The sequence below is a fragment of the Bombus impatiens genome, unplaced genomic scaffold, assembly GCF_000188095.3.
Source record: "Bombus impatiens unplaced genomic scaffold, BIMP_2.2 scf_0640, whole genome shotgun sequence".
Classification (NCBI taxonomy): domain Eukaryota; kingdom Metazoa; phylum Arthropoda; class Insecta; order Hymenoptera; family Apidae; genus Bombus; species Bombus impatiens.
In genome coordinates this window covers 1635005-1661162 of record NT_177059.1, presented here as the reverse complement: position 1 = coordinate 1661162, position 26158 = coordinate 1635005, and the positions used below count along the sequence as shown (strand labels likewise).

The 26158-nt window shown below is 38.5% G+C and overlaps 1 protein-coding gene across 2 annotated transcripts in view; it reads left to right on the top strand.

The window, feature by feature from the left end:
* Window positions 1–26158, top strand: part of LOC105681195 (neural-cadherin-like) — a 61800-nt gene that overhangs the window by 29939 nt on the left and 5703 nt on the right. The window contains exons 2-11 of one of the 2 annotated variants that reach the window (XM_024369770.1): window positions 6630–8002; window positions 8461–8505; window positions 11054–11245; window positions 12329–12575; window positions 12742–12961; window positions 13376–13652; window positions 14298–14893; window positions 15187–15333; window positions 17517–17708; window positions 19341–20220. In XM_024369770.1, the coding sequence (XP_024225538.1) occupies window positions 6700–8002; window positions 8461–8505; window positions 11054–11245; window positions 12329–12575; window positions 12742–12961; window positions 13376–13652; window positions 14298–14893; window positions 15187–15333; window positions 17517–17708; window positions 19341–19421 (3300 nt within the window). In that variant the 5' untranslated portion in view covers window positions 6630–6699 and the 3' untranslated portion in view covers window positions 19422–20220. Of the gene's footprint in view, window positions 1–6629; window positions 8003–8460; window positions 8506–11053; window positions 11246–12328; window positions 12576–12741; window positions 12962–13375; window positions 13653–14297; window positions 14894–15186; window positions 15334–17516; window positions 17709–19340; window positions 20221–26158 lie in introns of those variants that run through there. The other variant, XM_024369771.2, reaches the window with a different exon arrangement.

Below are 26158 nucleotides of genomic sequence, written 5' to 3'. Positions count from 1 at the left end.
ATTAAAATTATTTCAGAAACAACTGTAACTTGCGCATTCATAGGTTCTTCTTCTTTCTTCAAATCAAAGCAGAAAGCAACTAACTTTCATTTCTCTTGGAGGATACACGGTTTCAGCGAATTGTGCATTCAATAGACAATCAAATGTCGTTTGAAGAAAAGGCTTCCATGGCAGATCCACGAGCAACGCGAGCTGAAAACAATTGTTTCACGTCGAAACGCGTAGTAGCGTGCTCTCTTTCAGCGATATCGCGTTAGCGATTTCGAGTTTGTCGGTGCTTTATTCTTTCGGCCTGGAAACCATAACAGTAATGAAAGTTCCGAGATGCATAAAGACTCGGTTGCTAGGTTTCGTGGCCTGGCCGCGATATACATGGATTTCTTTGGTGTGGCTAAAAGCCTCCTGTGGTTTTAACGAAAGCCAGAAAATCTCGATCCTTTTGTTTCATTGCTGAGATCGTAAATGATGAGATTTAGAATCCTTCATTTCCTCGTTACAAAGATCACTGTTGACACATAATGTACATAAAACAATCGTAAAGCAATCCATCAGACTATATATATATATAATTAATAATTTACAATATTTAGTAATTTACAAGTACATAATTATTTCGAATCGCGTGTATAAATTATAGGCATATTTATAATACAAGTTAGCTTGTCCCATTTCAGAAATTACATTCGTTTAAAACACGTGTATTGGCTTATCAACGATTTGCTTTAATCATTGAAGCATAAAATGTATTTTATTCACTGTTTGTTGTTGTGGCTCTATTTGACCAGTCATATATTCGGTTAATTGCATATTTGTAGTTTGTTCAGTTTCAACAGATTCGTTTCTGTCGCGTTCATTATGCATAAAATGATATATATCGTCAAGCCCTTTCAATAACTCTTTGCACAGACATACACGTGCATACATCTATTTCGTGTATCGTTTTATCATCAAATAAAACCAAAAGAATAATCGTATCAAAGGTATTAAAGTTGATATCGACTTAATGAGTAAGTACATGTTGAAATGTTATTATAATTCTTTTATCACTATACTGCGACCTTTTCTGCAAATTTATATTTTTATCAGTACATGACTAAGAAGTAGAGTCTATCATGACTAGAGATTTGTTGTTTCACCCATTAAAATAAAAAAACATCATATCATATATATTTCAGGCATTCTCGAACCTTTAGATCTTCTATAAATCTATAAGCATAGATATAACATAACCACCATATAACAAGAACACATAAATTGTGCATTATTTATCGAAAAAGTCGTTCATTCTTTGGAAATCGCGTTTGCAATTCTTTTTGTAAAATTAACGATCGAATTTCATTATTGCTGCGTAAAAATAAATCTGGCACAAACGATTTATTAATGTATCGTATCTTATTATAATTTTCGTGCAAAATATCTAAATAAACGATTCAGCCAAAATTGAATCGGAAGTTAAAATTTCCGCCCGATATACATAAACAATGTTAATTTCGCTATTGTTTCGTGCATGTAATACGATCGTGCCATTTAGATTAATAATATTTAGCATAATCACAGGTATAAGCACAATTGTTGAGCATTGTGATTAATGTTATTTTATATTAATTTCGAGGAATAATGTCTGCCAACGCATAGCCGGCGAGCATCCAACAATTTCTTCGCGCATTTAAACGAACAGTAAATCGTGTTAAGGCTCATATGGCAAATATTTTGTGGATCGCTTGTCGGCAAGCAGACGCGAAAGGTGATCAGAATCTGAATAAAAATGTTTCATTTCCATTAAAAAATGTCTGTACTTAATAATGATATTCATAAAACGGTTTCGCATATATTTTCTTCTCTCATACGAAAGTAAAGTCGATTATTCCAGCAGCGTGTGTGTCGTTTTTAATTCCGATAATCAAGGTTTTACTATAATAGCATACTAAGGAAAGAGAAGCGAAAAAAGTTTCGAAAATCCGATAATTCAACGGAAGTCGTCGGTGTTCTGTGTAAAGAATGCACGATGCGTGTAGAGAAGATGAGAAGGGATCGTTTGCCTTCCGACATTTCGAAAATTATACGGATCGAGCGCCGTGAAATCGCGTGGGCACGCACACGAACCCATCGAGCGACGCTCGGGGATAAATCTTCGCTGTTAATAGGCTTATGTCACGATTTAATACGAGCTCCACGGGTTCATGACGATCGAAGAAAAAGGCTACACGTTCGGTCTGGTAACATGCCGTGTAAGCGGATCGCTTTATCGTGAAACACATCGGGATTCTCCTTGTCTTTGGCGACAATTTCGCGTTAATGTTAATTGAGAAACGATGCGATGTACAATGGCGATATAATTTGTTTTTCATGGTTGTCTCTCGTAGAAAGGTTTTCATTAAGATAAAGGTTAGTAACTGGATGAAACGCGACGAGGTTTTCCTTTAAGGAGACCCGAATCTGATTTTTCTCAGCGCACTGTCATTTACATACGAATCCTCGCATTTCACGGATTATCTTTTTTTTGAAGACACTCGACGAAGAAAGAATGAAAAAGTTACGCAACCACGATGAAAGGCGGGAAGAAGAGAATAATACGAATAAGTCTATCAGAGATCCCTGATGCGGCGTTTCGCAAACATTTCCGCGGTATTCGCATAATCGCGTAATAACTTAATCTGTTTCAGTTATTCAACGTAAGAGCTCGATCCCACCTCCGATTTTCAGGCTCATGAATGAATAATTACGGATTACTCGAGGTGGAAAGAACTTTTGAACGAGAAAAGCGTGTCGTGTGGAATATTTTCGCAAACTTTTGCTCCATGAATAGCAAAAACGTTTTATCGAACTTCCTTCTATTCTACGCTAGAATCTCTACCATACTAATTAAATTAACAGGATCTTAATTTTATCTCGTTGAATTCTCAGATACACGCTCAAGCAGGATTATCTAAATAATAATTAGTTCTTTTAACTTTTTTAAAGGTTCTTCTTACTTGTAATATTCTAGTTTGAGTAGTTCGTTCAGTAGAAACAATTCTGTTTAAAGCTCTGATAAAATAAAATTCGAAATTTCTTTATATCGTATCTTAATACATCGATTTGTGTGAGATAAAAATGACTGTATTTTAGTATGTATTATACAAAAGTATTGAACCACCTACTAAACGGAAACAGTTTGTTTTTACGTCGTAATTCCAAAGAGCGCTTAAGAATTATCGGTAGTCCTCGAAACACAATGACGTAGTCTTAAGCTACATTCGACACTCGATCTAATCTATGATTCTTATTAACTTTTCAACTCGTCGCTTATTAACAGCCCCAAAAAACCAACTCTAATCTTTCGACCCTTTTTTTCTCATCGTGTTTAACCGTGAGTTGTTCGGTTTACACAGCGGCATCTTACTGGATTTAAAAGGAAGAGGCCTGTAAGAAGGAAGTCGGACGTCTGTCACAAGTGCGTCTCTCAGTTTCTTTTTGAAGGGCGGCTGGTATGGGTCGATGTATCGTTTCGTTTTCCATGCTGGAGCTTGGCTGGTCCCAGCTGAAGGCAGTCACTTAATACGTTTCAAGGAGGGATTAGGTATCGTGTTTCTCGGGACTCCGGACTTAACCGTATAACGCTCGCCCGGCCCCTGGCATCTGCTCTCACTGCGAATTATGACGTCGTTGATTCGCAGGGCCGAATAACGTGACCTTCCACGATCGCTTTCCGATTACAGACCGCTGGAAACGTTGGAGGGTCTTCGAGAATAGGGATACAATTCCCCGTAGCACTGTTTTTCGAAGAAATTAAGCACCAGGGATGATAAAACGAGAATTCTGTAAGGTTTAAAAGGATTGAAGTGCTTAAGTAGTAGAAAGAGTAGTTTGGGTAACTGTAATAGAGGGAATTTGGTTGAACAGTTACATATGCGTACACATTAGCGAATTTTTTTCTAGAAGAGAGCTAGATTCCGGCAATATTATTTTGGGAATTTTTGGAGATTGAGGTTGGAAGGGATGGAAGTGCTCGAATTTTAGGTAAAGAGGATTCGCTAACTGTAAGAAATGAAATTCTACTATGAAATGGAAGTCTGCTATTTTTGGATTCTTGAACATGTTAAAAAAAAAAAAAAAAGGAAGAAAAGGAATAAAAGATTTAAGACTTTCACACGTCCTGATTATAATTATGACCACAATTGTTAAAACTTTGGTGGCTTCCGAAAGGTATTGAACCGTATTATATAGTTTCCCAAACGGATATATTTGACAAAAACGAAATAGACGTCGTACAGGAAAATCTTGAATATACCACTTACGAAGAGTGATGCACTAATCCGTAATTGAAGCAATTGAATGGAGTATATAACAGTTAACGTCTAGACACCCAATATCAGAGATATTCATAATTATTTCCTTACATCCTATAGCCATAACTTTTCATAGATCTCGTATTGTATCATTGTACGAAGAATAATTCCAATCAAGCGTAAAACGATTAGAATTGAAAACCGATATTTCAATCCAATTGAGATTATTCCATCATCGAATATCGCATTTTTCCTCGTGTATGTTCTTGTAAAATTTTACGTATTATATCTGCCATTTTTCGTCGCGTTATTTTTAATTCTGCTAATTGACGTGACAAACGATACAAATTGTTGCGGTCATATCGATAAAACTCTGAATTTGCATAAATATCCTAGCAATTATACACATCCCCTCCCTCAAGAACGATTCTTACAGAATTTACCATATACGAAAATTATATATTTTTACATATTATTTATTCTGAATATCGTTGCTGTTTAAATTTTTGCGAGAGCATAAACACATTCGCAACCTACTCATAGGTATTTCTCGAGATGGGCATGCAAAAAGCGAACACGATGTAAACAATGAACGCGGAAAACGCGAGCGTGGAAGAAACTGCAATCATCGCGTCATTGTCCCCTTTTGTCGGTGGAAATATCAATACTCTGGCGCTGGTTGCTGCTTCTGGTGTTCGTTGGATCCAAGCCGAGAGAGGCAGGAGAGACACGGACGCGACGCGATGAACAATGTCCGCAACGTTGCACCGGAAATAAGAACCGGCGCGTACGAGTTGACCATTGTCATTTAGTAAGCCCCCTGTTCCATTTGATTCTATTCACGCCCCGGGGAGGACCGGATGTGAGGTCAGCCGCGGCTCGTTTAAGTTCGAAACTACTCCGGTGAAAAAAGGCCCACAAAGGACGAGACATTTTCGCGTGACAACGCGTGACAACGTCTCCTGCGTTTAGCCTCGGTTCGTTGTTACCTTTTCAATTTCTCAACGCTTCTCAATTTCTCGACGCGAAGGAATTCCTTTTCTTTCTACGTTGAATAATCGATCAGCCGAAATGGTAAAGAAGGGAATTACCAAAAGCGAAGATCTCCAATCGAAGTAAAAAACGTATCTTCTTATTGAAACGCGGATATTGTTCATACAAATTGTATCGATATCGCAAGGAAAAACAAAATCTACGTTCTTACGAATAAAGAAAACGGAAATCGAAGAACTTTTTTGGTTTTAAATGTGATGATTAATAAGATACATATACGTGTATATTATCGTTTATAAAATATACACAAAGTGATTGGATTTTTGAACAAATGAATTTTTATTTTCAACTATTTAAACGAGAAGTGAAAAAGTTGAAATACGCGACGTAGATACAGACAAAGTATCTCGCCCATCGTTTAAACAGTAAACACAAATCAACCATGAACATACCCGTTTCGTGAATAGTCCGAAAATTAACCACTCGATATGTCCACAACATGGTGTTCCATACCGTATCAGCAGCGCGATAAGCAGCTAAGTGTTGAAACGCAATTTAAAGCCGACCCTTCATGATGAGAATAGCACGAATTCTGCTAATCATGCCTCATCGTGGCTTCATTCAGTTCGATTCACCTTCCAATTTCAACAGCTTTCAGAAATCGATACAACAGTTCGTGCTATGCCGATAGTACCAGTAATTGTACGCCGACGCAATTAAAATAAAAATATTCAATAAATCCTTGACTTATAACAAACCAAACAAATATTATGCAATCACACGAATAAATCATTTACGTTTTACTTATGACGATGCTCGTGTTGTCACCGTCACATGGATGACGATGCGGTCGTGTAGACGTATACGCGCGAACTGTTTAAAGGGAGGCATAAATCTAAATTAGCCAGTGGATTATAGTCGACGAAATAATTTATCGTCGTTTCGGGATTGCCGAGCTTCGTTTCTCGCGCAATGTTCGCAACATAAACGACGATCGATCTTTCTCAATCCCAACAAATTTCGAAAGCTGCTGACAAATCAAATATTTCGATCGCAGAGAAAACGATTGTTCGATAATTCGATCCTTCTCTTCATTTGATTATTTACAATCGCATCGATCACCATAATAAGTTATTACCGATTCAATTGAAATCGTATTTCCAACAAAATTAGATTCTAAAGCAGATTCTTAGTTTCAGAACGACGTTTCAATACGAGCGGAATTATGCTGTACCATTTCTTATATTTAACGTACGTTCCATCATAGATAAATGAAAGGAAAGGTACCTCCTATTCATAACGTAGAAACCATTTAAAACTTTGTCCGGAACACCTCGACTAATTCCACCGTATCTCGTCAAATTTCAGGTGGTGTCAGCACTCATGCTTTAGTAAAACAGCGAAGAAACTGAGAGAGGAGCGGACAAGAGGCAGCACGATGTGGCGTATAATCGTGGTCGCGGTCCTGCTGGTGACCGCGGTGTCGGTGGACGGCGATAAAGTGGTGGTTCTGCCTCATGACGTCTATCCGGGCTACGAAGTGACGCTATTCAACACAAAACGGCCATCGAACTTTCATCTAATGGAGAACAATTTTTCCAAGTTCTTCACCGTGCTCGGGAACGGTCTGGTGATGACCACGTCCGATTTATCGCCGTTGGTCGATCGACCAGTCAACCTTATCGTACTGGAGGAATTGGCCAACAGCACCGAAACGCATTTCCTTCATCTCTACGTAATTAATCGCAGAAATATGATCACCTTCTCTCACGATCACTTGGGCGAGGGAGAGGTTGCAGAGAATTCTGCCGCGGGCACCTTGATCGACGGTTTCCCTGTTCTAAGGGCTCGAGGGAGCTTTCCGGTTCATTATACCATTCTGCCGGACGAGACAGGCGACAGACCGTTCGCCTTGAAAGAGGAGGATTCGAATCAAACGGGATTCAACTTGACGTTGAACAGCCAAAAGGAGGGCGTCAGAGTGGTGACCGCAAAACCTCTGGATCGAGAGACTAAGAAGCTTTACACGGTCGTGATCCACGCTTCTGACGGCTATCTGCTAAGCAGTTCGCAAATCAACGGCCTGGTGCACGTGTTGGACGAGAACGACAACAGTCCCGTGTTCGAAAAGGAGCAGTACACGTTCGAGATCAGACCGACCAGCTCGGACGGTATTAACAAGAATTCCGTCGCTCTTCCTGGCTGGAAACGATTCTCCACCGTGGGCAAGGTGGCGGCGAAGGACGCTGACGGTGACAAAGTCGCGTACAAATTGCTTACACCGAGCAGCCTACTGGTGGTCGTGCCACAGACCGGGGAACTGATGCTCGTTGGCGAACCGGAAATTACCACGGAGGAGGACAGCGAATGCGTGGTGATCGTGGAGGCCCACGATGTGCGTAGCCCGAGTCGATCGACAGAGAAACCGGCCAAGGTCGTCGTAAGATTTTTAACGTCCGAGTCGACGGAGGTGGAGGTACATAGAATACAGAAGAGAAGGGTGACGAGAGCTGTTAGGCCTACGAAGAAGGTGGACTTCACGGAAGCGGACGGCGACGTCGAGGGAAAAATCGCGTTTTATTTGGAAAAGGAGAATGAGAAAGAGACGTACAAGATCAGGGATGAGAATAAGTGGGTCACGGTAGACTCGAATGGTTCGGTTATAGTCAAACAAAAATGGGATTACGAGGAGCTGGGATCGGAAAAGACCATTGATTTTTGGGTGACTATTACGAACACAGGTAAATTATTTAAGACGCGTAAGGTACTTTTAACGATATCTCGAGATATTTCTTCGCGAATTTGTCTAAATAATCGTATATCGTTTAGATTTCTTTATTTGTTTTTCATTTCTGGTAAAACGAAGCTTTTAAGGGTAGAGAGTGACGAAAGAAATAATAGTACAAAAAATTGTGTTAGAAATGTTATGAGATTATTGTTTGGGAGAATTAAACCGTATAATAAAAGATCAAGATATACGTATGATACTTGATGATGAATTATTACTTATGAGTCACTTTAAAGATTGAGGAACCAAAAAGTGATAATAGTAAAAAAAAGATGCTAGATTTCTTCCCATGTTTCAGAATCACTCTCTACAAAATTTAATTTTTCTGATTGAATTCTTCTCGATCTTTTATAAGTATCATATTGTTTCTTTTAATTAATCTTTATTTTGTTATTCGCCCCGTGGCCGAAGAACGGTGTTCGCGGTATCCATCGTACATGCGGTGTCCATTCCACGGTACAATTTTAATTTTTACTCGACATTTTTCCTTCGAACACACCGTACATGGAGCATTCGCCTTCTCATCGTCTATACTGTTGCCTCGGTTATTCTCGTTCCTTCTGCGAATTTTCTTTCAAAGCGGATGAAGGTGTCCCTCGCTTCTTAGAAATAGTGCACGCCAAACGATCATACACTTAATCGATCGATCTCGCGAAAGTAGTAATACGATACAACATCTGGCCGTCGAATTAGGACCACTTAAAACTTCTAACATTTTTCATTCTTCTAATAAAATTGAGAAACGCGTGGAAACTTTAATACGAAAGTTTATTAATTACCGAAGTGTTATGGATATACGTGGTGTATACTTTAAGACCGGTAAGATTCTACGAGTAAAAGTTTATTTAAGTCACATCTTTAAGAAAAGAAGGGAATTTTTTGGCAGGTTTAGTGAGATTCGAAACAACGTTTGATTAATACGTATCTAAATATATTATAGGTAATTTTAATTAAAGTGGTATAATGACAAATTACTGGATATACGTGTATAGCGATGTTTCTATCTGAACAAAAGTGAATATTAATTTAATACAAAAGCACCTGTATCCTTTTGGTAATCGTAAAAAACCATTTGATAATCCTAATGTGAAATTAATTACGATTGTCCACGCGATCAATAATAATTGAGGCAATGAAGGCAAGACGATTTCTCATTTTCGACATAGCATCGTAATCGCGAAAGTAGAATTTTTGCGCATGGATCCGATTCGATGGTCAGAAGCTGTACAATACGAGGCACGGCAAGAAATATCGAAAGTTTACATCCGGCGTGAAGCTCTCTGCTCTTTGCTCTTTGCTCGCACGTGGATACAATTTCCTTTCGAAACGGGTAATTGTTCGAACGTGCGGTTCGTACACTGGGGTCGAGCGATAATTACAGTTTCACCGGGAAAAATGTGCGGGGCGCATGTTACGCATGAAGGGGCCGGAAGGAATTAAATTACGTCGTATTCCGGTACGTTAACGTTATTTAGTAACGCGGCTTGCTCGCGAAATTATTACGTTGTCACAGTTTCCAGTATAATGCAGACATCGTTCTCACATTTTAATTTTGTTCTACTTCCTCTTCCTTTTTCTTTTGTTTCAACCCCGTCTGTTTGAATAGACCACGATCTATTAATTATGACAGCTAGCAGGAAACTCAAAGGTATTTCTTGCCGTACATCTGCACTTTAGTTATCTGTGCTTTTGTGTCACTCTTACTAATAACCAATGTTTTCTTTCCCGCATTCTCGGCTTCCACAGGATTTCAATGTAAGTAGGCACACGTGTCATGCTTATTTTTATATTTTTTCTTACAATCGTACGTTTGCGTGTACTTGGTGTAAAGACAGACGTACTAGGAGACGATAAAAATTCTACGCTCTTAGTTTCGTACTATGTCGGAACAGAATGTGTCTTTAAATTGAAATACTTGCGATTGAAAGTTTTGTTTGCTTCGAGAGTGATATATTTTGAAGTATTTCAAAATTGAGATGGTAAAATATTTTCATTCGAATCGGCAAAAGAAGGGTATGAAACTAGAATCGGACAATTTTTATCTATACCTCGTATATGAATCGAAACAGCTTTGGTAGCTTAGTAGTTCGCGTAGAATGGAACGATCTTATATTTTCTTGCATTAGACGCTGATTCAAATTATAGAGCTTGCTACGTAGAGCGCTGTTTCGCTGGGTCGACAGTGTTTATAAGCGATGACGGAGGAAAATGTAATTTAATAAACCGAATTCCTCTGCTGATGGAAGCTTTAGTGACAAAATGTTTGACGCTATAGCAATTCGGCCTATAGATAAGATTTTAACGCCGTTCTGGACCAATTTTCTAAAAATCTGTTCGTCGTGTCGCGTCGTCAGAATTCGTTAACTTCTCCACGATGTAAGCGTAATATCTTTTAATCTGCACAATACAATATCTACGATATTTACACAGTATCGTTGCAAAAGAAGAACAAATTCCCTATTTTAATCTTTTCATATCAGTCGCAATTGGATTACGGACGTCTATGCAAATTCATATTTTTCTAAATTCAATTAAATCCGAACAAATTTATCTTAACCAATACACGTTCTAACTCGCTGCTTTAAATATTTCACATATCTTTGCATATTACGCGTATCATGCACATAATTGCACTTGCAAATTTATATCACTATCACGCCAAATCCATTCACAAACATTTCCATCGATCCAATGTATCGAACACCATTTTCGTAATACCAATATCGAGTAATTCGAAACGACTGAAACGTTTGGAAAACGTAGGGCCAAGCTTGTTTTATCCTACACCTGAAATAGAATATCGTACTAGAATTGAATATACCGCCTATATACAGAGCAATTTCATTTGAAGGCTCGCGTTAGATTTAACAGGCCAAAGGTCAAAGCGTCGGACAAGATAACGTCAAATGGTATTCGGTCACCGCCTTTGAACACTGTCTACCGTTTTCTGTCAATGGGAGGTCACCATTGCCAAGCTGTATCAATAACCGATCGATGATTACAGACACGGACAATCAGCGTGTCATTATCAACGTGAAGGACGTTAACGACGAGCCACCGTACTTCATAAATCGGCCTCTACCAATGCAAACGGTCGTACAACTGAATGCACCGCCGAATACTCACGTGTTTACCCTTCAAGCCAGGGATCCTGACACCGACAGCAATATTCACTATTTCATCGTACGAGATCGAAGTACGTATGAATTGGATATTAACGTGTATAAGCCATAACGTTGCCAATCGAGCCGTGAAAACTCAGCGTAGAAATGCTCGAACGTTACGTGCATTTCGATTGAACGCGATTATCTAGCCTGTAACGCTTGTATAACTGGGAATTACTCCGCCGTATATGGTGTAATACCATAATTGCGAAGGGAAATTATGACGGGTAATCGATATTGCGAGCGAAGTTTCTTAATCGTTCGACGCTTTGAGTAGTTCACCGGAGGATTCCGTGGATCGTGGGAAAATATATGGAAGATAATTTATCACGGCTGTCGTGTTCGTAAAAGTATAGGGAGAAGTATGTAGCCGTGCATGCAATGTAGGTACAGATCTTCCTAAGGCGAATCTTCCACTCAAAACAGCGAATAGTATCCATCGAAGATTACGTACGTATTTACCGCACACTGTATCTCCCGACTTATCTACGATACCGATGAATTTACAGAATAGATACAACGAGACATTAACGAGTATTTTCTTAGTTTTGTAACGATGTGGTAATTACGTACGCCGTATCGTGAGATAATGTGGTATGATGAATTTTCTATGGAATGAAATAACTTTTAATTAAGGCTTGATAGCGGACAACGTTATCTTTGTAAAACAAGCAACAGCGAAAAATTCCATGAAACCAGGAAATGTAAAATTCTGTAACGTTGAATACTAAAATTTTATCTCGTTGATAAGAGTTGGAGAAGAAAACAATGATGATAGAAATAACGCGATAAAAAGTTCTATAAAATCTACAGATCCATTAGGGGAGGGAAATAGAAGATTCGACCATTACGATTTCAACTCTCGAGGAAAAGAAAAATAAAAGACAAAAAAAAAGAAAAGAAAAAATAGGAAAATAGTCGAAAAGACTGAGAAAGGTATATAATAAGTAGAAAATTGACGATGATTTGCGACAAGGGTGCTAGTTACCACGGGGACCGCTTTCCATGAAATATCCATGAAAATTCCGCGTGAATCATTCAATCCCTCCCGTTCAATGTCGATCGCCATAAAATTATCCAGTTGAAAAATAAATGGTGCGCGTTTTACTTTGCAGCTGGAGGCCGTTTCGAGGTAGATGAGCGATCCGGCGTTGTACGCACCCGAGGGACCGATCTTTTTCAGCTGGACATGGAATACGTTCTGTACGTGAAAGCGGAGGATCAGAACGGTCGTATAGATGAGAGGCGTTTTCAGTCGACTCCTGAGGAGCGTTTATCGATCGTAGGTGGAAAACGCGCGCCGCAGTTCTATATGACGGCGTATGAAGCTGAAATACCGGAAAACCAGAAGAAGGATTCCGAGTAAGTTGAACGCTTTTCAAATTTTGCTGTGCAGCCGATGCTTTCGCTTAACTCGTTTCACGTATGGACTTACGAGAGGAAATAGATATAATATCTATCCTGCAACTTGATTTGATACTGTAGTTATTCCACACTTTCAAGGTCACGGGGAATTATTTTATTTCAGTATCATATCGGTGAAAGCAAAATCATTCGCCGATCGTGAAATTCGGTACACGCTGAAGGCACAAGGACAAGGTGCAGCGGGAACATTCAATATCGGACCAACCACCGGCATTGTGAAATTGGCGAAAGAATTAGACTTCGAAGATCTACGTCAACCACACATTTATTCTCTTAGTGTCACAGCTACCGAAGATTCTGGTGGTTTCTCCACGTCAGTCGAGGTAAATATATCTGCGTCTCTATGCATTCGAATAAATGTTATTTACAATCCGGGATATCTGTAAAATTGTACTCGAGATGAGGACTATTTTTCAGGATGAAAGTGTCGTTATTTTACTTGATAAAAAATTACGCTACTTAGGGGAACAAACGATACATAAATAAAAGATATTTCGATAGAGAACCGAGCGCTTGTAAAAGAAAAGAAATATTTTTTCGTTAAACAATCAAATTACGTATTATCAGTTTTCTACTTTGAATTTCCTACTATAAACTGGTATTTGGAGCATTTTTTAATCACAGCTCTTTTATATAGTAGACCGGCGATGTAAAGAAAACTAGGACAGCGAGAAATTGTTATCAAATCGTCGACTTGATCGAGTGGTCGTTGTTCAAATTGTCGCATAATTTTCCAGTTAACCATACGGGTTTCGGATGTAAATGATAACGCACCGAAATTCGAATTGCCTGATTATCAAGCACACAACGTGGACGAGGACATATCGTTAGGCACAAGTATACTGAAAGTGAAAGCAACCGATGCGGATTCTGGTGCAAACGCGGAAATAGAGTATCTGGTGTCGGACGACCACTTCAGCGTGGACTCGAGTGGGATCATTGTTAACAATAAACAGCTGGACGCTGATAACAACAATGCTTACTACGAATTCGTAGTTACCGCCAAAGACAAAGGTATATGTTCCCTTTAGTTCACTATGTACTTTTCCTAGATTTCTTAATCTTTTACTAAAATATTGCGGTTGTATTTATTTGTCTTTTATAAATGTTACGGGATGAAACTTGAAAAAGTAAGATTGAATTTTCTATTTATATTCCGCAGTTATAGTACGTAAAGTAGATTTAGTAAGTAAAGAGATTGATGACACTTTAATGCGTGGATTCATCTTTCAGAAATTCAATAAAACTTCTATCTTTTATGTTCTCGTTATTTCAGTTTGAAACGAAGAAAAGAATAAAAATGTATTATAAATAGCATAATCATCCATTTTTCAACCCTTTCAGGACGGAATGTTTCTTTTTCTTCTTTTTTTTTTTTTTTTTTTACATTTTCAGCCACGTTTTGTTTAGCAGTTATCGATAATAGAAATACGTGTTTTTGCAAGGAACACGCTAAAAGCATAACGCGCTAAATTTTCAAGGCAATTTTTGTAAGGAGTGTTTTCTTTGCTCTTCGTAGAGCGTAGAGCTTGATACCTCATTTGCAAGCATATCATTTTTTCATATCGTTCTTGGCCCAATTTATGTACCCATTCTTTTCATATTTTTTTCATTCTCCATTCTCGTATTATTTCCTCTAACATTCGATTACGTTTTCAGGTGAACCACCGAAAACTGGCACGGCGACAGTCCGTATATATACGAAGAACAAGAACGACGAGGAACCAAAGTTTTCGCAGCAGGTGTACACGCCAAACGTGGACGAGAACGCCGGACCTAACACGCTGGTCACAACTGTCGTCGCTTCCGACAAGGACGGTGACAATGTTCGGTTCCGATTCGTCGGTGGTAATACCACATCCGGCCAGTTCGTAATCGAGGAGATCACGGGTGTGATTCGTCTCCATGGTAAAGCGATCTCTTTGGATAGAGATAAATACGAGCTGAACGTGACTGCTCTCGACGACGGTGCTTGTTGCCCCAATGGAGAAACCACTACACACACCAGCACAGCTGTTGTCGTGGTCTTCATTACTGACGTGAACGATAACAAACCAGTTTTCAAGGAATGCAGCATGTACAATCCGAAAGTCGAAGAAGGTGCGCCAAATGGTAGCACCGTAATCAAGGTTCAAGCTACTGACGAAGATAAGGGAGTGAATGGACAAGTGAAATACTCGATCGTACAGCAACCGAATCAGAAGGGAACCAAGTTCACCGTCGACGAAGAGACTGGACAAGTTTTGACGAATAAGGTATATTTTGCTATTAAGTTGGTTGATTAGAGAATTTATGGTAAAAGGATGTAGGTATTGACGAGTATTGCGAATGTTTGTGCAAGTCGATTAATAGCGTTATGAAATGTTTTATATTTTTTCTTTTTTCTATGATATAAAATTGGAAAATACGTTTTTTATGTTTGAGAGTAATACGAGTGTAGAACGGCTTCCAAACTTTTACGAAAAGTAATAGTTTAGTAAATTAACGAATTGGAGAATTAAGGAATTAAAGTTATCAGAGTTTATTAAAACTACTTTGATATTTTCAGGTATTTGATCGTGAAGGCGATGATGGAAAATTTGTATCAGTTACCGTTAAAGCAACGGATCAGGGTGAACCTTCCTTGGAAGGTGTTTGCTCCTTCACTGTTGAAATCACCGATGTTAATGATAACCCACCACTGTTCGATCGTCAGGTGAGTAAAACTATAAAAAACTATAAGTATTACTTGCGTAATGTACATAATTTACAAAATGAACACCATTACACAATTTAAGAAACCAAACGAATTTTTTCATCATATTCCGAAATCTCTGTAAATTACAGTTGATTTACTTTTCGATCTTTATAAAGCAACTCTAATTACATTCGCAGAAGCTTCCTTAACAAGCACAAGTACCCCAAGCTCGCGTAATAAATCAAAATCATTAAATTTCCTCCATCGATAAACTACTAAACTAACAGTAAATACAGAAAACAGCCAGAAGAATAACGAAAATTTTCACGTAAAGCATTTCGAAAGATAGCCGAAGGCGAGCTCTTGCTTTGCGTTTTGTTTCGTTTCGATATTTCAATTAGTTTCTCAGATGTTACGTTTTAAAAACTACGTTTATAACGTTCATATTGTCGTATCGTTCATTCGGGCATGACCTACTTTATTCTTTGAAAATGTGTACGTTGCGAGTAGTATGTGATAGCAAAAAAATTGCTGACTCCATATCGCTGATCACAGTGCGATGCAGGTGCTTGGGGCAGGTCAGTTGCAACGTGCGAGCGAGAAATTCGACAGTTAAAATCCCGATATCTAGAAAATTACATTTCATATCAACTTGGAACGGAGGGCATTCTAAAGGCGCGACTATCAAACAGTTATTAACGTTATTATAAGTAAGGATTTATTAGAGAATGTAATGTTATTAATTCCAATTTTTGAAGAAAGGAAAACGCAGTAACGTTTAATGATTGAATTTTCAAACAGAAAGTCTTAATAGACAGTTCTTTCAATCAAATGTCTTCGAATGGAAGACTGATAAACTTGATCGTTAAAAATACTTCTATACTTTCAATTTATACTTATGTTCTAATCGTGAGTAATACATTTACGTTAGGATGTATTTTAAATTGAAGAATTAAAGGATTAAAGTTGTTAGGTTGTAAAAGATATTTCGAAATTAACTTTTTCTTAAATATTAGTAAGACTGATTAACGGCCACAAGTAGAGAACATAATTCGCATTTCTCGACCTTTACAGCAACATACGCTGTACAAGTAGTAAATTTAAAAAGTCAACAGTTAAACGTTGCTAGATTCTAAAAGGTAGTCCCAAAATATCCTCTTTTTAAATTTTAAAGTAATTTTTTAAAGTAATTAGTCTCGATCGTAATTAAGTTATAGATTAATTGTATTATCAGAATATTATCAAACTGTGAGAGAAGAATCAGGTTAGAAGCGGATAAATATGCACTCCTTTCGACATATGCGAATGTTTTAGTAGCAAGTACATGTTTGACGTTTCGTTCCATTTGTATTTGTGCCGTGTCTCATTTGGACAATTTCCTGATATTCATCGTCGGAGCAAAATATCAGCGGATATTCATTGCGAAACGAGAGGCGAGGGTGGGCGGGCTAAAAACTAAAGAAGAGAAAATTGCCTTTCGCGTAGTGGTATTGCGGCACTTGATGCCCTTTGAAATTCAAGCGTTGACTATGGCGGTACACAAAGGGACACGTTCGAAGGAAATGCAAAAGATGCTTGACCGGGCCATTTTGCACTTTGTGCGCCGGAATAGCTGTTCGGAATAAATTAACAGACTCTTGTTCGAAACAAATGAAAGAGGATCTCTTCGTGGTTTGCATATTATTCGTTCGCCATATGTCAGTCTTTTCTCTTTCCCTTTTCGTTTATGAAATTAACATCTGATGCTTTGTTGTGCAAGCATGTGCCATTTAATCTGGAAATTATCACAGAGAAATTTCATGGAAATCGTGAACTATATTGTTTTCTCTCTATAAAGTAGTCTATTTCTATTTTTGTTCTCTCCTCCTATATATATTCAATTCTTCATTTTATTTCATCTAAACGAATATTTGTAAAAAAAAAGAGACGTTACATGTTTTTATCTAAAGACAAAATTTCCATTAAGTTTTTAATTTAAATTTAATTTAAATCTTACTTTAACGGTAATGTAGTTACGATGTTTCATTTTTACTTTTAGAGAAAAATCTTTTTGCTTATAAAAGAAATAACACTAAAAATTAATACGCATAGAAATAATTTTTCCCAGTGTAAATCTCTTAATGATTAAACGTGGAATCTATCTTTCATAGAAACCAGCTCCTCGTTTATAAATCCGCAAATGAATTCTCATCTATTTTCAGCGATACGTAGAGAATGTAAAACAGGACGCCAGTATCGGAACAAACATTCTTAGAGTATCGGCATCGGACGAGGATGCCGATAATAACGGTGCCATAACGTATTCATTGAGCTCTCCTAACAATGAACAAGGATTGGAGTACTTTGAGATTCAACCAGAGTCTGGTTGGATCGTCTTAAAGAAGCCCCTAGACGTGAGTATTCTCGTTAATGAAAATCTACATATATGACTCTCTTTAGCAGTAACAACAGCAATCGTTCTCTGGAGGACCACCGTGTGTTCTCGAGCAAGAAACATCCGGTTCTTCGAGCTGCGTCTATCAACGATCACCTTTTATGCTTCGATCGCGTTTACAAATATTTATCGACATAAATGTACGGTATTAGAACATTATAAAGTATTTTCATACAACGATGGTATTATATCGTAAAAAAAAAGAAAAGAAGGGAAAAACGACAAGGAAGAAAAACTAAGCGCAAGTTTCATGATGTCAACGAAGAACTGATTAATAAGCCGAGAATGCACGTGGCGTTCTCCAATATTATTAGATATGCCCAAATTTACGATATACACATACACGTATATGTACCATAAAGGATACTTATACGTGTGTGTGTATATTGAAGAAATATATATATAGATATATAGATATATTTATATTTATATTTATATGATATAAATACAAAACTTTTTGTGAGTGTACACCTTCTGCCGATATATATCTCTATATTGTACGTTTACGTTGACTTACGTTCTTTAACACGAATCCGTTTTGTTGCTGATCGGATAACTTGTATACTAATATACGTTTTGGTCGGCAATTATTTCTCTAATTATCACTAATATGCAACGAAATGAGTTTCCTTTTTACGGCACATGTATAGAACTTTTTAATTCCCATTGATATGCACAATGTGTTCACTATGGTAAATACTTAGCTATGCCTGATTTCCTTCAAACGCTTCATGTACCTGAATCGATCGACCGTTCGGGCTATTTTCGCAACAGAACACTCTCTCTCTGTCTCTCTCATTCTTTCTATCGAGAACATGCTCGCGGCGCGAGTACCTTTTAAACAAGTTCCAATCGAGCTATCGAACACCTCTTATCTCCAAGTTTTGTTCATCGCCGTGTCGATTGTCAACGTACGTCATTCTATCTTTTTTCCTTATTTTACATAAGTATTTTTTATTTCCTCTTGATCACTTTCGTTCGATCTGTTTCTTTTTTCTGTTGTTCCTTCAACGTTCGCTTGATAACAAAAAAAAAAAGAAAAAAAGAAAGGAAGAAAAGAAAAGAAAAGAAAAAGCGAAAAAAGAACACATTTCTCGACGTTTTTATTTTTCGATCGTTCAGAAAGATTCGTGTTTTTTCTTCCCGCGCTTTTGTTTCACTTAAATTCTTGTTTCCCGTTCGCGATTATTTTCGATTCATCGGAATATTTTCAATTACGAAAAGAAAAAAGAAAAGAGTAAAGGTGAATCGCGGCGCGGTTTCGAGTTGCGCGACCCGGGCCAAACGACTCGTGACAAACGAGCGTGTGCACTTTTCATTATCCAACCTTAGCCACGGAGAAAGACTGTCTGCGTGTTTTCTTTTTTTTTTTAATCATGGTACTCTTTTTTTTTGTTCTCTCTCTCTTTTTTGTATACGCGTCACAGAGCGCCGCGGAGAAACGACACCGGGAAGGAAACGATCGAATAACAGAGCAAAAGGAAGGGAAACGAACGAGACCCAACTAATTACCTTTTAATTAATTCTCCTTAACTTAAAATACTAATGTGAATGTTTTTCAAAAGGGAAGTGATGTTTTTTGAACTTCCAGGAGCAGGTGGGAACGACATTTTTTGAGCCCCACGTACGGTGTACTTCAACCTCTACGCATTTTGTGGTGCATCAGACATAAACAATTTTTGAAAATGCTTGCAATATTTTATATGAATGTGTTTTTGATTCCTTTACAGGAACTCTGATCTCTCTCTCTCTCTCTCTCTCTCTCTCCCTCCCCCCTCCTCCTCCCCCTCTAGATCTTTCTTTCACTCCGTTTCTCGTATTCTTTCGTTTGAACGTTTTTTTCGGTCTGTTTCATTCTAAATTTTCCCTTTTTCGTTTATTTTTGTTCCTTGAACTTCTCGTTTCGTGCATTTTGTTTTCTATACGATTTGTGAAACTTCTCTTTTTCTCTGATTCTCTTTGTGAATATTCATGAAGTTAAATCAGCGAAAGATGTAATTTTTAACGTTTGCATTTTGTTAAGAAAGAAAAGAAAGTACATTGAAGGATGCCTTTTGATCTTTGTATTTTTTACGTTCTCTGTACACGGAGCAATTCTTTGTTGCTTTTCCTTTCGCGTGTTCTTTTGCATTTTGTACTATTTTTCGTGAAGTTTTCTTCCCTTTTGTCCGTCCCACGCTTCCTCACTTTCATCCTCTGTGCTCCCCGCAAACCACGACGTGACTGACAATGAGCCAAAAAAATAAAACCGGAAAAAAAAGAAACGAGAGACATTTTTTGCCGAGAGTGCAATAACGAATAAAACCGTAAGAAATCTGTCCGTGGTGTGACATTTTTTCTTCTGTGATTGGGGCGGCATACCACTGTCGTAACGAAACAGACAAAAATATATATATATATAAAAACGGAATAATGCAGATCTATAAACACACTCGACGAGGCAACGTAACGAAAAAATAGTAAAATAAAATAAAAAAAAAAAAAAAATACACGGTAAAAACGTCCATCGGTTTTTGAGTGTCGTTAAAAAAAACGAAAGAATCAGACGAGGGGTCGTCATAATTTTTTTTCCTTCTCTCTGTAACTCCGGTGTTCTTGATCTAAAATCTTTCTTTCTCACGTTACCCTGTTCCTCCTGATGCCTCTTTAAACGCATTCTTGCTTGCATGCAAATGCCTGCATTGGTTGATTTCGTAAAGGAACTAATTTGAATTTCTTATTGTTTATGTTTGTGTTCATTGCACCATTTACTTTCTTCGGATTTGATGATGACAAAAAAAAGGGCTGTTTTCCAGTAAGTAGGAACTACATTCTTGTGTTTCACACTTTGCATCGAGAACACCACGAGTGGGTATAACATGATACGACGATCATTGTTATATCGGCGCAAGAAAAAGACAGAAAAAAAGTAACGATAAAAAGAAATACGAAAACATGACAAAGAAGCCAAAGAATATAAGTATCGAGTTACGGTATAATACTAGAGCGCATTTCCGTTCTAATTAAATCAATGTGTATTTCAATTAATTCGATTTGTTCCATTAATTCGATTATTTCGATTATTTCGATTGTTTCGATTATTTCGTTCACCTCTATCGTTGTTCTGTGATTATTAATTGTCACTCGGAGACGTCACTCTGTTTCTTTTTTTTATATCGCTCTCTCTTTGTATCTGCGTCATCGCGCTTTTTATTTTTTTTTTTTATTATCCTAGTCTCGAGTGTATCCGTAGGTGAAGGACCTCTTTATTGTAAAGTATTGCCGATAACGTGTTCACCGAAGCTTTTCCGGATCGATCGACAGAATCATTGGGTTGGAAATTTTATGAGAATCGCGTCAAGTTTGATTTATTGGACGTTTTTTTAATTCCTGTTCAGACGTTTTACCATACATTTTTTAAGGATGCTAAGCATTAAAAAATTATCTAAATTTATATATTTTTTTTATGAATTCATAATACCCGGTCATTTAACTGTAACAGAAAATTGTAACGAAAGAAAATAATTAAGAAAAGAACGTTATCGGCATATAAAACTTCAGATTTTTCAATGTGATTTCAAAGTAATCGTGAATGAATCTTAAAGAAGCTGTACGTATGAACATTCGAGTTAAAGTAAAATTATATATCGAACATTCATATTCATCGTTGTATAACAATAACAATAGGTAAGTATCTTTTATAAAATTCCTTCTAGAGACTAATCGTGAAATTAGCGCGAAAATTTCCAATGCGAATCATTTTTATCACACAGCAAGCGTCAGGGTTACCCAGAACTGATTCGATAATGCTAGAAATTTTCAGGTAAATCACAGATTGGCAGACGCGTGGAAGAATACCTCTAAACGAGTTTTTCGATAAAAAGAGGTCTGGAATAGTAAAAAAAAAAAAAAAAAGACGAAAAAATAAAAACACATACACAAACAAAAATGTAAGATAAAACGGATCCCCTCGAGACTACATGGTCCTTCACTTTCTTCTATCTCTTTCGTTTCATTTTGCGATTAAGAGATACCCTTCGGGTCGTCCTCGACGACCACGTTAACCGCGCTCGCCACCGAGTGACTTATCTCTCGTTAATCGCCAATCAAAAATAATATACATAGATGTATATGTAAAAAAAAGAAACAAAAAACAGCTGAAAGAAAAATGCAGGAACAAACAGAAAAAATGAAAAAAAAAAAAAAAAAATAAACAAAAATCCGCCAACAACAATCCTGAAAAAATGTCCTGTGAGTTGACGGCCCAATGTTTTGCCACTAGCGTGACAGCTATCGCCTGCGAGTACGGGCCTCCGACAGAGGGATGCAAGTGTTGCACGCAGACGTGGACGTTGAGTTAGACGTCGTAGACAGAAACAATAAACCACCTGTGTGGGATGCGAATGTATACGGCCCCATTCACATCAAAGAAAATGTCACAGTGGGTACTGTAGTGACGTCGGTGAAAGCCAGGTTTGTATGCTACGACATGACCGAGACAAGACACGTGACATGCCGTGCCGTGCCATACAGTGCTACTCCCATTTTTTTTCTTTTTCGTTTCTTTGTATCATTCTGTCTCTCTTGATTATCGTCTCTTTCCGTTTCCCTCTGATGCTTTTCTTTCGCCATACGTTCACTGTGTACCACTTACGTTCACCTTATACCTATCATATAGCTTCACGTTCTGTGTATCTTTCGATCGGTTCGTATCGTTACGTCTCTCTGTGTACACTTTGGTTTCTCTCAGTGTATTTCTTCGTTCCTGTTTATTTTCACACGTACATGATGTATTTTGACGGGAGAGGAAGCATGTATGGTTAAGCACGGCGCGGTAGATCGCTGATTGGTCGGACACTCCTACTACTACTACTACCTACTTACTACTACTGTTACTACAACTACTACTACCATTACTATACTATTACCACTACTATCTATCCCTTACTTATGTTAATTGTTATCATTCGACGGAACCGATTTTCAAGAGATCATTGACAAATCGAATCGCACTGAGTTCGTCTATCTTGCGAGCGTGGAAAATTTAATCTCAATGGAATATAAATTGGAGCCAAAGGATTTTTGATGAATCGAGAAAATCGGTTCCGACGACTTTAGCGGAAAACATCCCTAGATGTGTACGAGTTCGGAAAACCGGATGCCGGATTGTCCTTAGCGCGATGATCCGTATATAGGGTAGGCGAAGATGTAGCGAGAGATCGAGGTGCCCTCGATGAAATACACGATTTTGCCCAATTTGTTTCTTCTTCCTCACGTGTATCCAGATACAGAAACACGCAGGCGCAGAAGCTGGGCATCAGCGATCAGCGATCTCCTCGTTGGAGGGACGAGTTGGCGTCCCTCGTGGGTGTCAGCACACTCAGCTTCCTGCTGGCGCTAGTCCTGCTTTGCTTAGAATGTAATCTCGCGCTAATAAGTAAGGTAGAACGGTAAAGCGGCTAATCAGAGAGCAGGATATATGACTTTTGTGGGAGGAGAGACTTCGTCCACAGGCGGACAAGAATCTAGGCAGAGACACTGATGATCACGCACGAGCAGGACTGCTACACCAGGATGTGAAAATATGGCGCACAACAGGCAGAAATTGAAACATGGGAGAGAGAGAAACAGACGACGAACAGACAGAGACCGCACGCGAAGAGGGAGAGAGAGAGCGAGAACACACGTGACAGAAGTCCTCCCGTGCTCCTCCCGAGATCAAAAAAAAAAAAAAAAAAAATAATTACTGCCACGAGTCATTACGACTGACACTAACGCCATTTGTTTTTTGTTCCCGTTTGTTATGTACACGCGGTCTGGTGTAGCGTGAGATGTACAAGCTGGAAGCGATGGCCCAAGACAAGGGTTTCCCGCCCTTGTCACGAACGGTGGAGGTACAGATTGACGTTGTGGACCGTGCGAATAATCCGCCCGTATGGGACCACATAGTGTATGGGCCGATCTACTGTAAAGAGAACATGGCCGTTGGGGCTAAAGTTGTGTCTGTTAAAGCCAGGTCTGTCACACTGTTAATGCTCCGTGCGGCTCTGCACGAACCCGCCCTGCACGCAATCTCGTGGCAGTATTGTTCTTGTGCACGTTAATTGATATTGTGTACGATTCCATACACACACGCATCTATAAACTGACACAAACACACATACACGTATATATGCGCGCCTATATCGGTCAAGTAGTTAGCGATGGGCTTGAGAATATACAATACGTAGCTTGAAGCTGACGACGATAATTTCGAACGTAAGACAACCGATAACGGGATCGTTTGATTTTTCATTGTCATTTGTTTGACGTTTCGATGATTCGTCAGAGTCTTGAATGTGTTAGCTGACTGGACAAACTGTCTTGAAATCGTTTGAAAACTTCCTAGTAGTGGTAGAAGCTGCATCAACGCTGAACCGAGTATAATACAGAGAACAATGTTGGTATAGATCGTTGGTATAGAAAGCTACAGGAATACTACGTATTTTGGTATACTCATACTGCTGCATGCATACGTTCGATTCCAACATTTCAAGACTTCCGACGTTTCAAACCATTTAAGATTCTTCGTAAAGGTTGAAACTCGAACTTGAGTTCGTTGAAAAATAACTCGCTTCAAATTCGAATAGAACGTAATTTTCTTAAGATGGTGGAAGGGTCGCGAATAAAAGAGTCGAACGCCCATCGCTATACGTGACGACACGCGGCGAACACAAGCACAAATGGACACGCATACACGTCAGGTGGTGAGCACGAGTATCGGTTTGAGCAGAAAAAAGTTAAATGAAAGAAAGAAGAAAAATATGGGGGAATACAGCGAGCAGTTCGTTTGCCAAAGCTCGTTCACGTCACTGTGATTCGCACGAGCCGCGCGTATTGTGCGGTCAGCCAAAGCGTTTCGTTCGCTCGGTTGTCGATGTATATTACCGTGAAAAAATGTCGAAAATGCAGCGCTATCTGCACTTTCGCTTTTCCACGATACTCGCACATACGGGGTCCAATCTTGCCCTTTCGTCGCGATGTTTAAGAACGGCAAAGAAATTTTGGTATTTTTCAAAACGATGAAACTACTTTTCGCGTAATTCGATGACGTTTTGTTGCATTTTTGCGAACGTGTCGCGAACAAATCGTGAGCGCTCTTGTAACAGAAATCTATTGATTTTAGGGTGTAGTTGAATTACCGTTTTCACAGGGTGTTCTCATAATGGTGGGACTGTTAAGTACGCGGTATAAGAAGAAGCATTTTCTTTCAGTTGGAACGAAGTTGTAGCTTTATCGAGGGGATCGAATTATGTTCTACGCGAATTTTAATTTCCTAAAGCCTTTTATTCACTAATTCAGAAATTAGGTCAGTAATAGACGAGACAATAAGTTGCCGTGTGATATCGAAGTCCGTTTGATTTAAATTTTCAATAGAAAGTTTCAATGAATCATAAAATTGAACGATTCAAGTAATTCAAAATTCAAATTTTCACGTATAGAATTGTTACGCTTAATATTTGCCATAGTAATAACGATTATTTCCTATATTTCTTATTACAGTAACAAATTTTTGGTCACGAAATAATTAGTTTCAAAATAAATCTTCGTGAAATATGAATGTAGTAGTAAAAATAAGTAGTAAAAATCTCTACTTTAAGAAATATGATTCAAGGAGCCAAGTTTCGTTAACACAGAGGAGGTATATGTATATATATAATTTATCCATTTAAATGCTTCTTTTTCTAGACGTGCTAACAAAAGATTGTAATGAAAACGTGACGGGAAGCGTGTGTTCGACGTGTGGTTTTCAAGCGGAACGTCCCAGAAACAGATGGACTTCCGGCACGAACGGATCGGTTAATTGCGTGTGCATTTGAACCAGATGCCGTGACCACGTGCTGCCGGTGCGGTATAGGGGTCATATCATCGTGTACACAAAGTGCAAGCACTCGGCATAGCGTCACGCGATCGCTCGAATGTCAAACGCGTGCCAATTTCTTCCCTAATACGTTTGCGGTATGGGCAACAGATGGGTTCGCGATGCTTTGTTACGAGCTCGAGTTCCATATACGGGAATTATACCGGAAAGGGTAATAGAACGTGAAATTTTGCATATTATTACGTATACAAGCAGTAGTTGGTATGCTATTAGTTTGCTTTCATCGTAAACGATATTATGTATTGTATACATAAATTGATTGGCTGTAGATCGTCGGGCGATCGCGTTGCAACAAAACGTCTGAAATTCAGTGTCGTTCGTTCTATCAACGAGTACGCTGAATTTCCAGCGCTAGGACGCAGGATCGAATATAAATTAAAAATAGACAGCAAAGGGTAAATGATCGCGTACGATTAGAGGTGGTGTCCAGCAGCAATTGGCGAGGATGTAAGCATCGGGCAATCGAGTGGCGGATTAACGCAATCGGTAGCGCGCATGCAGCGCGCTCG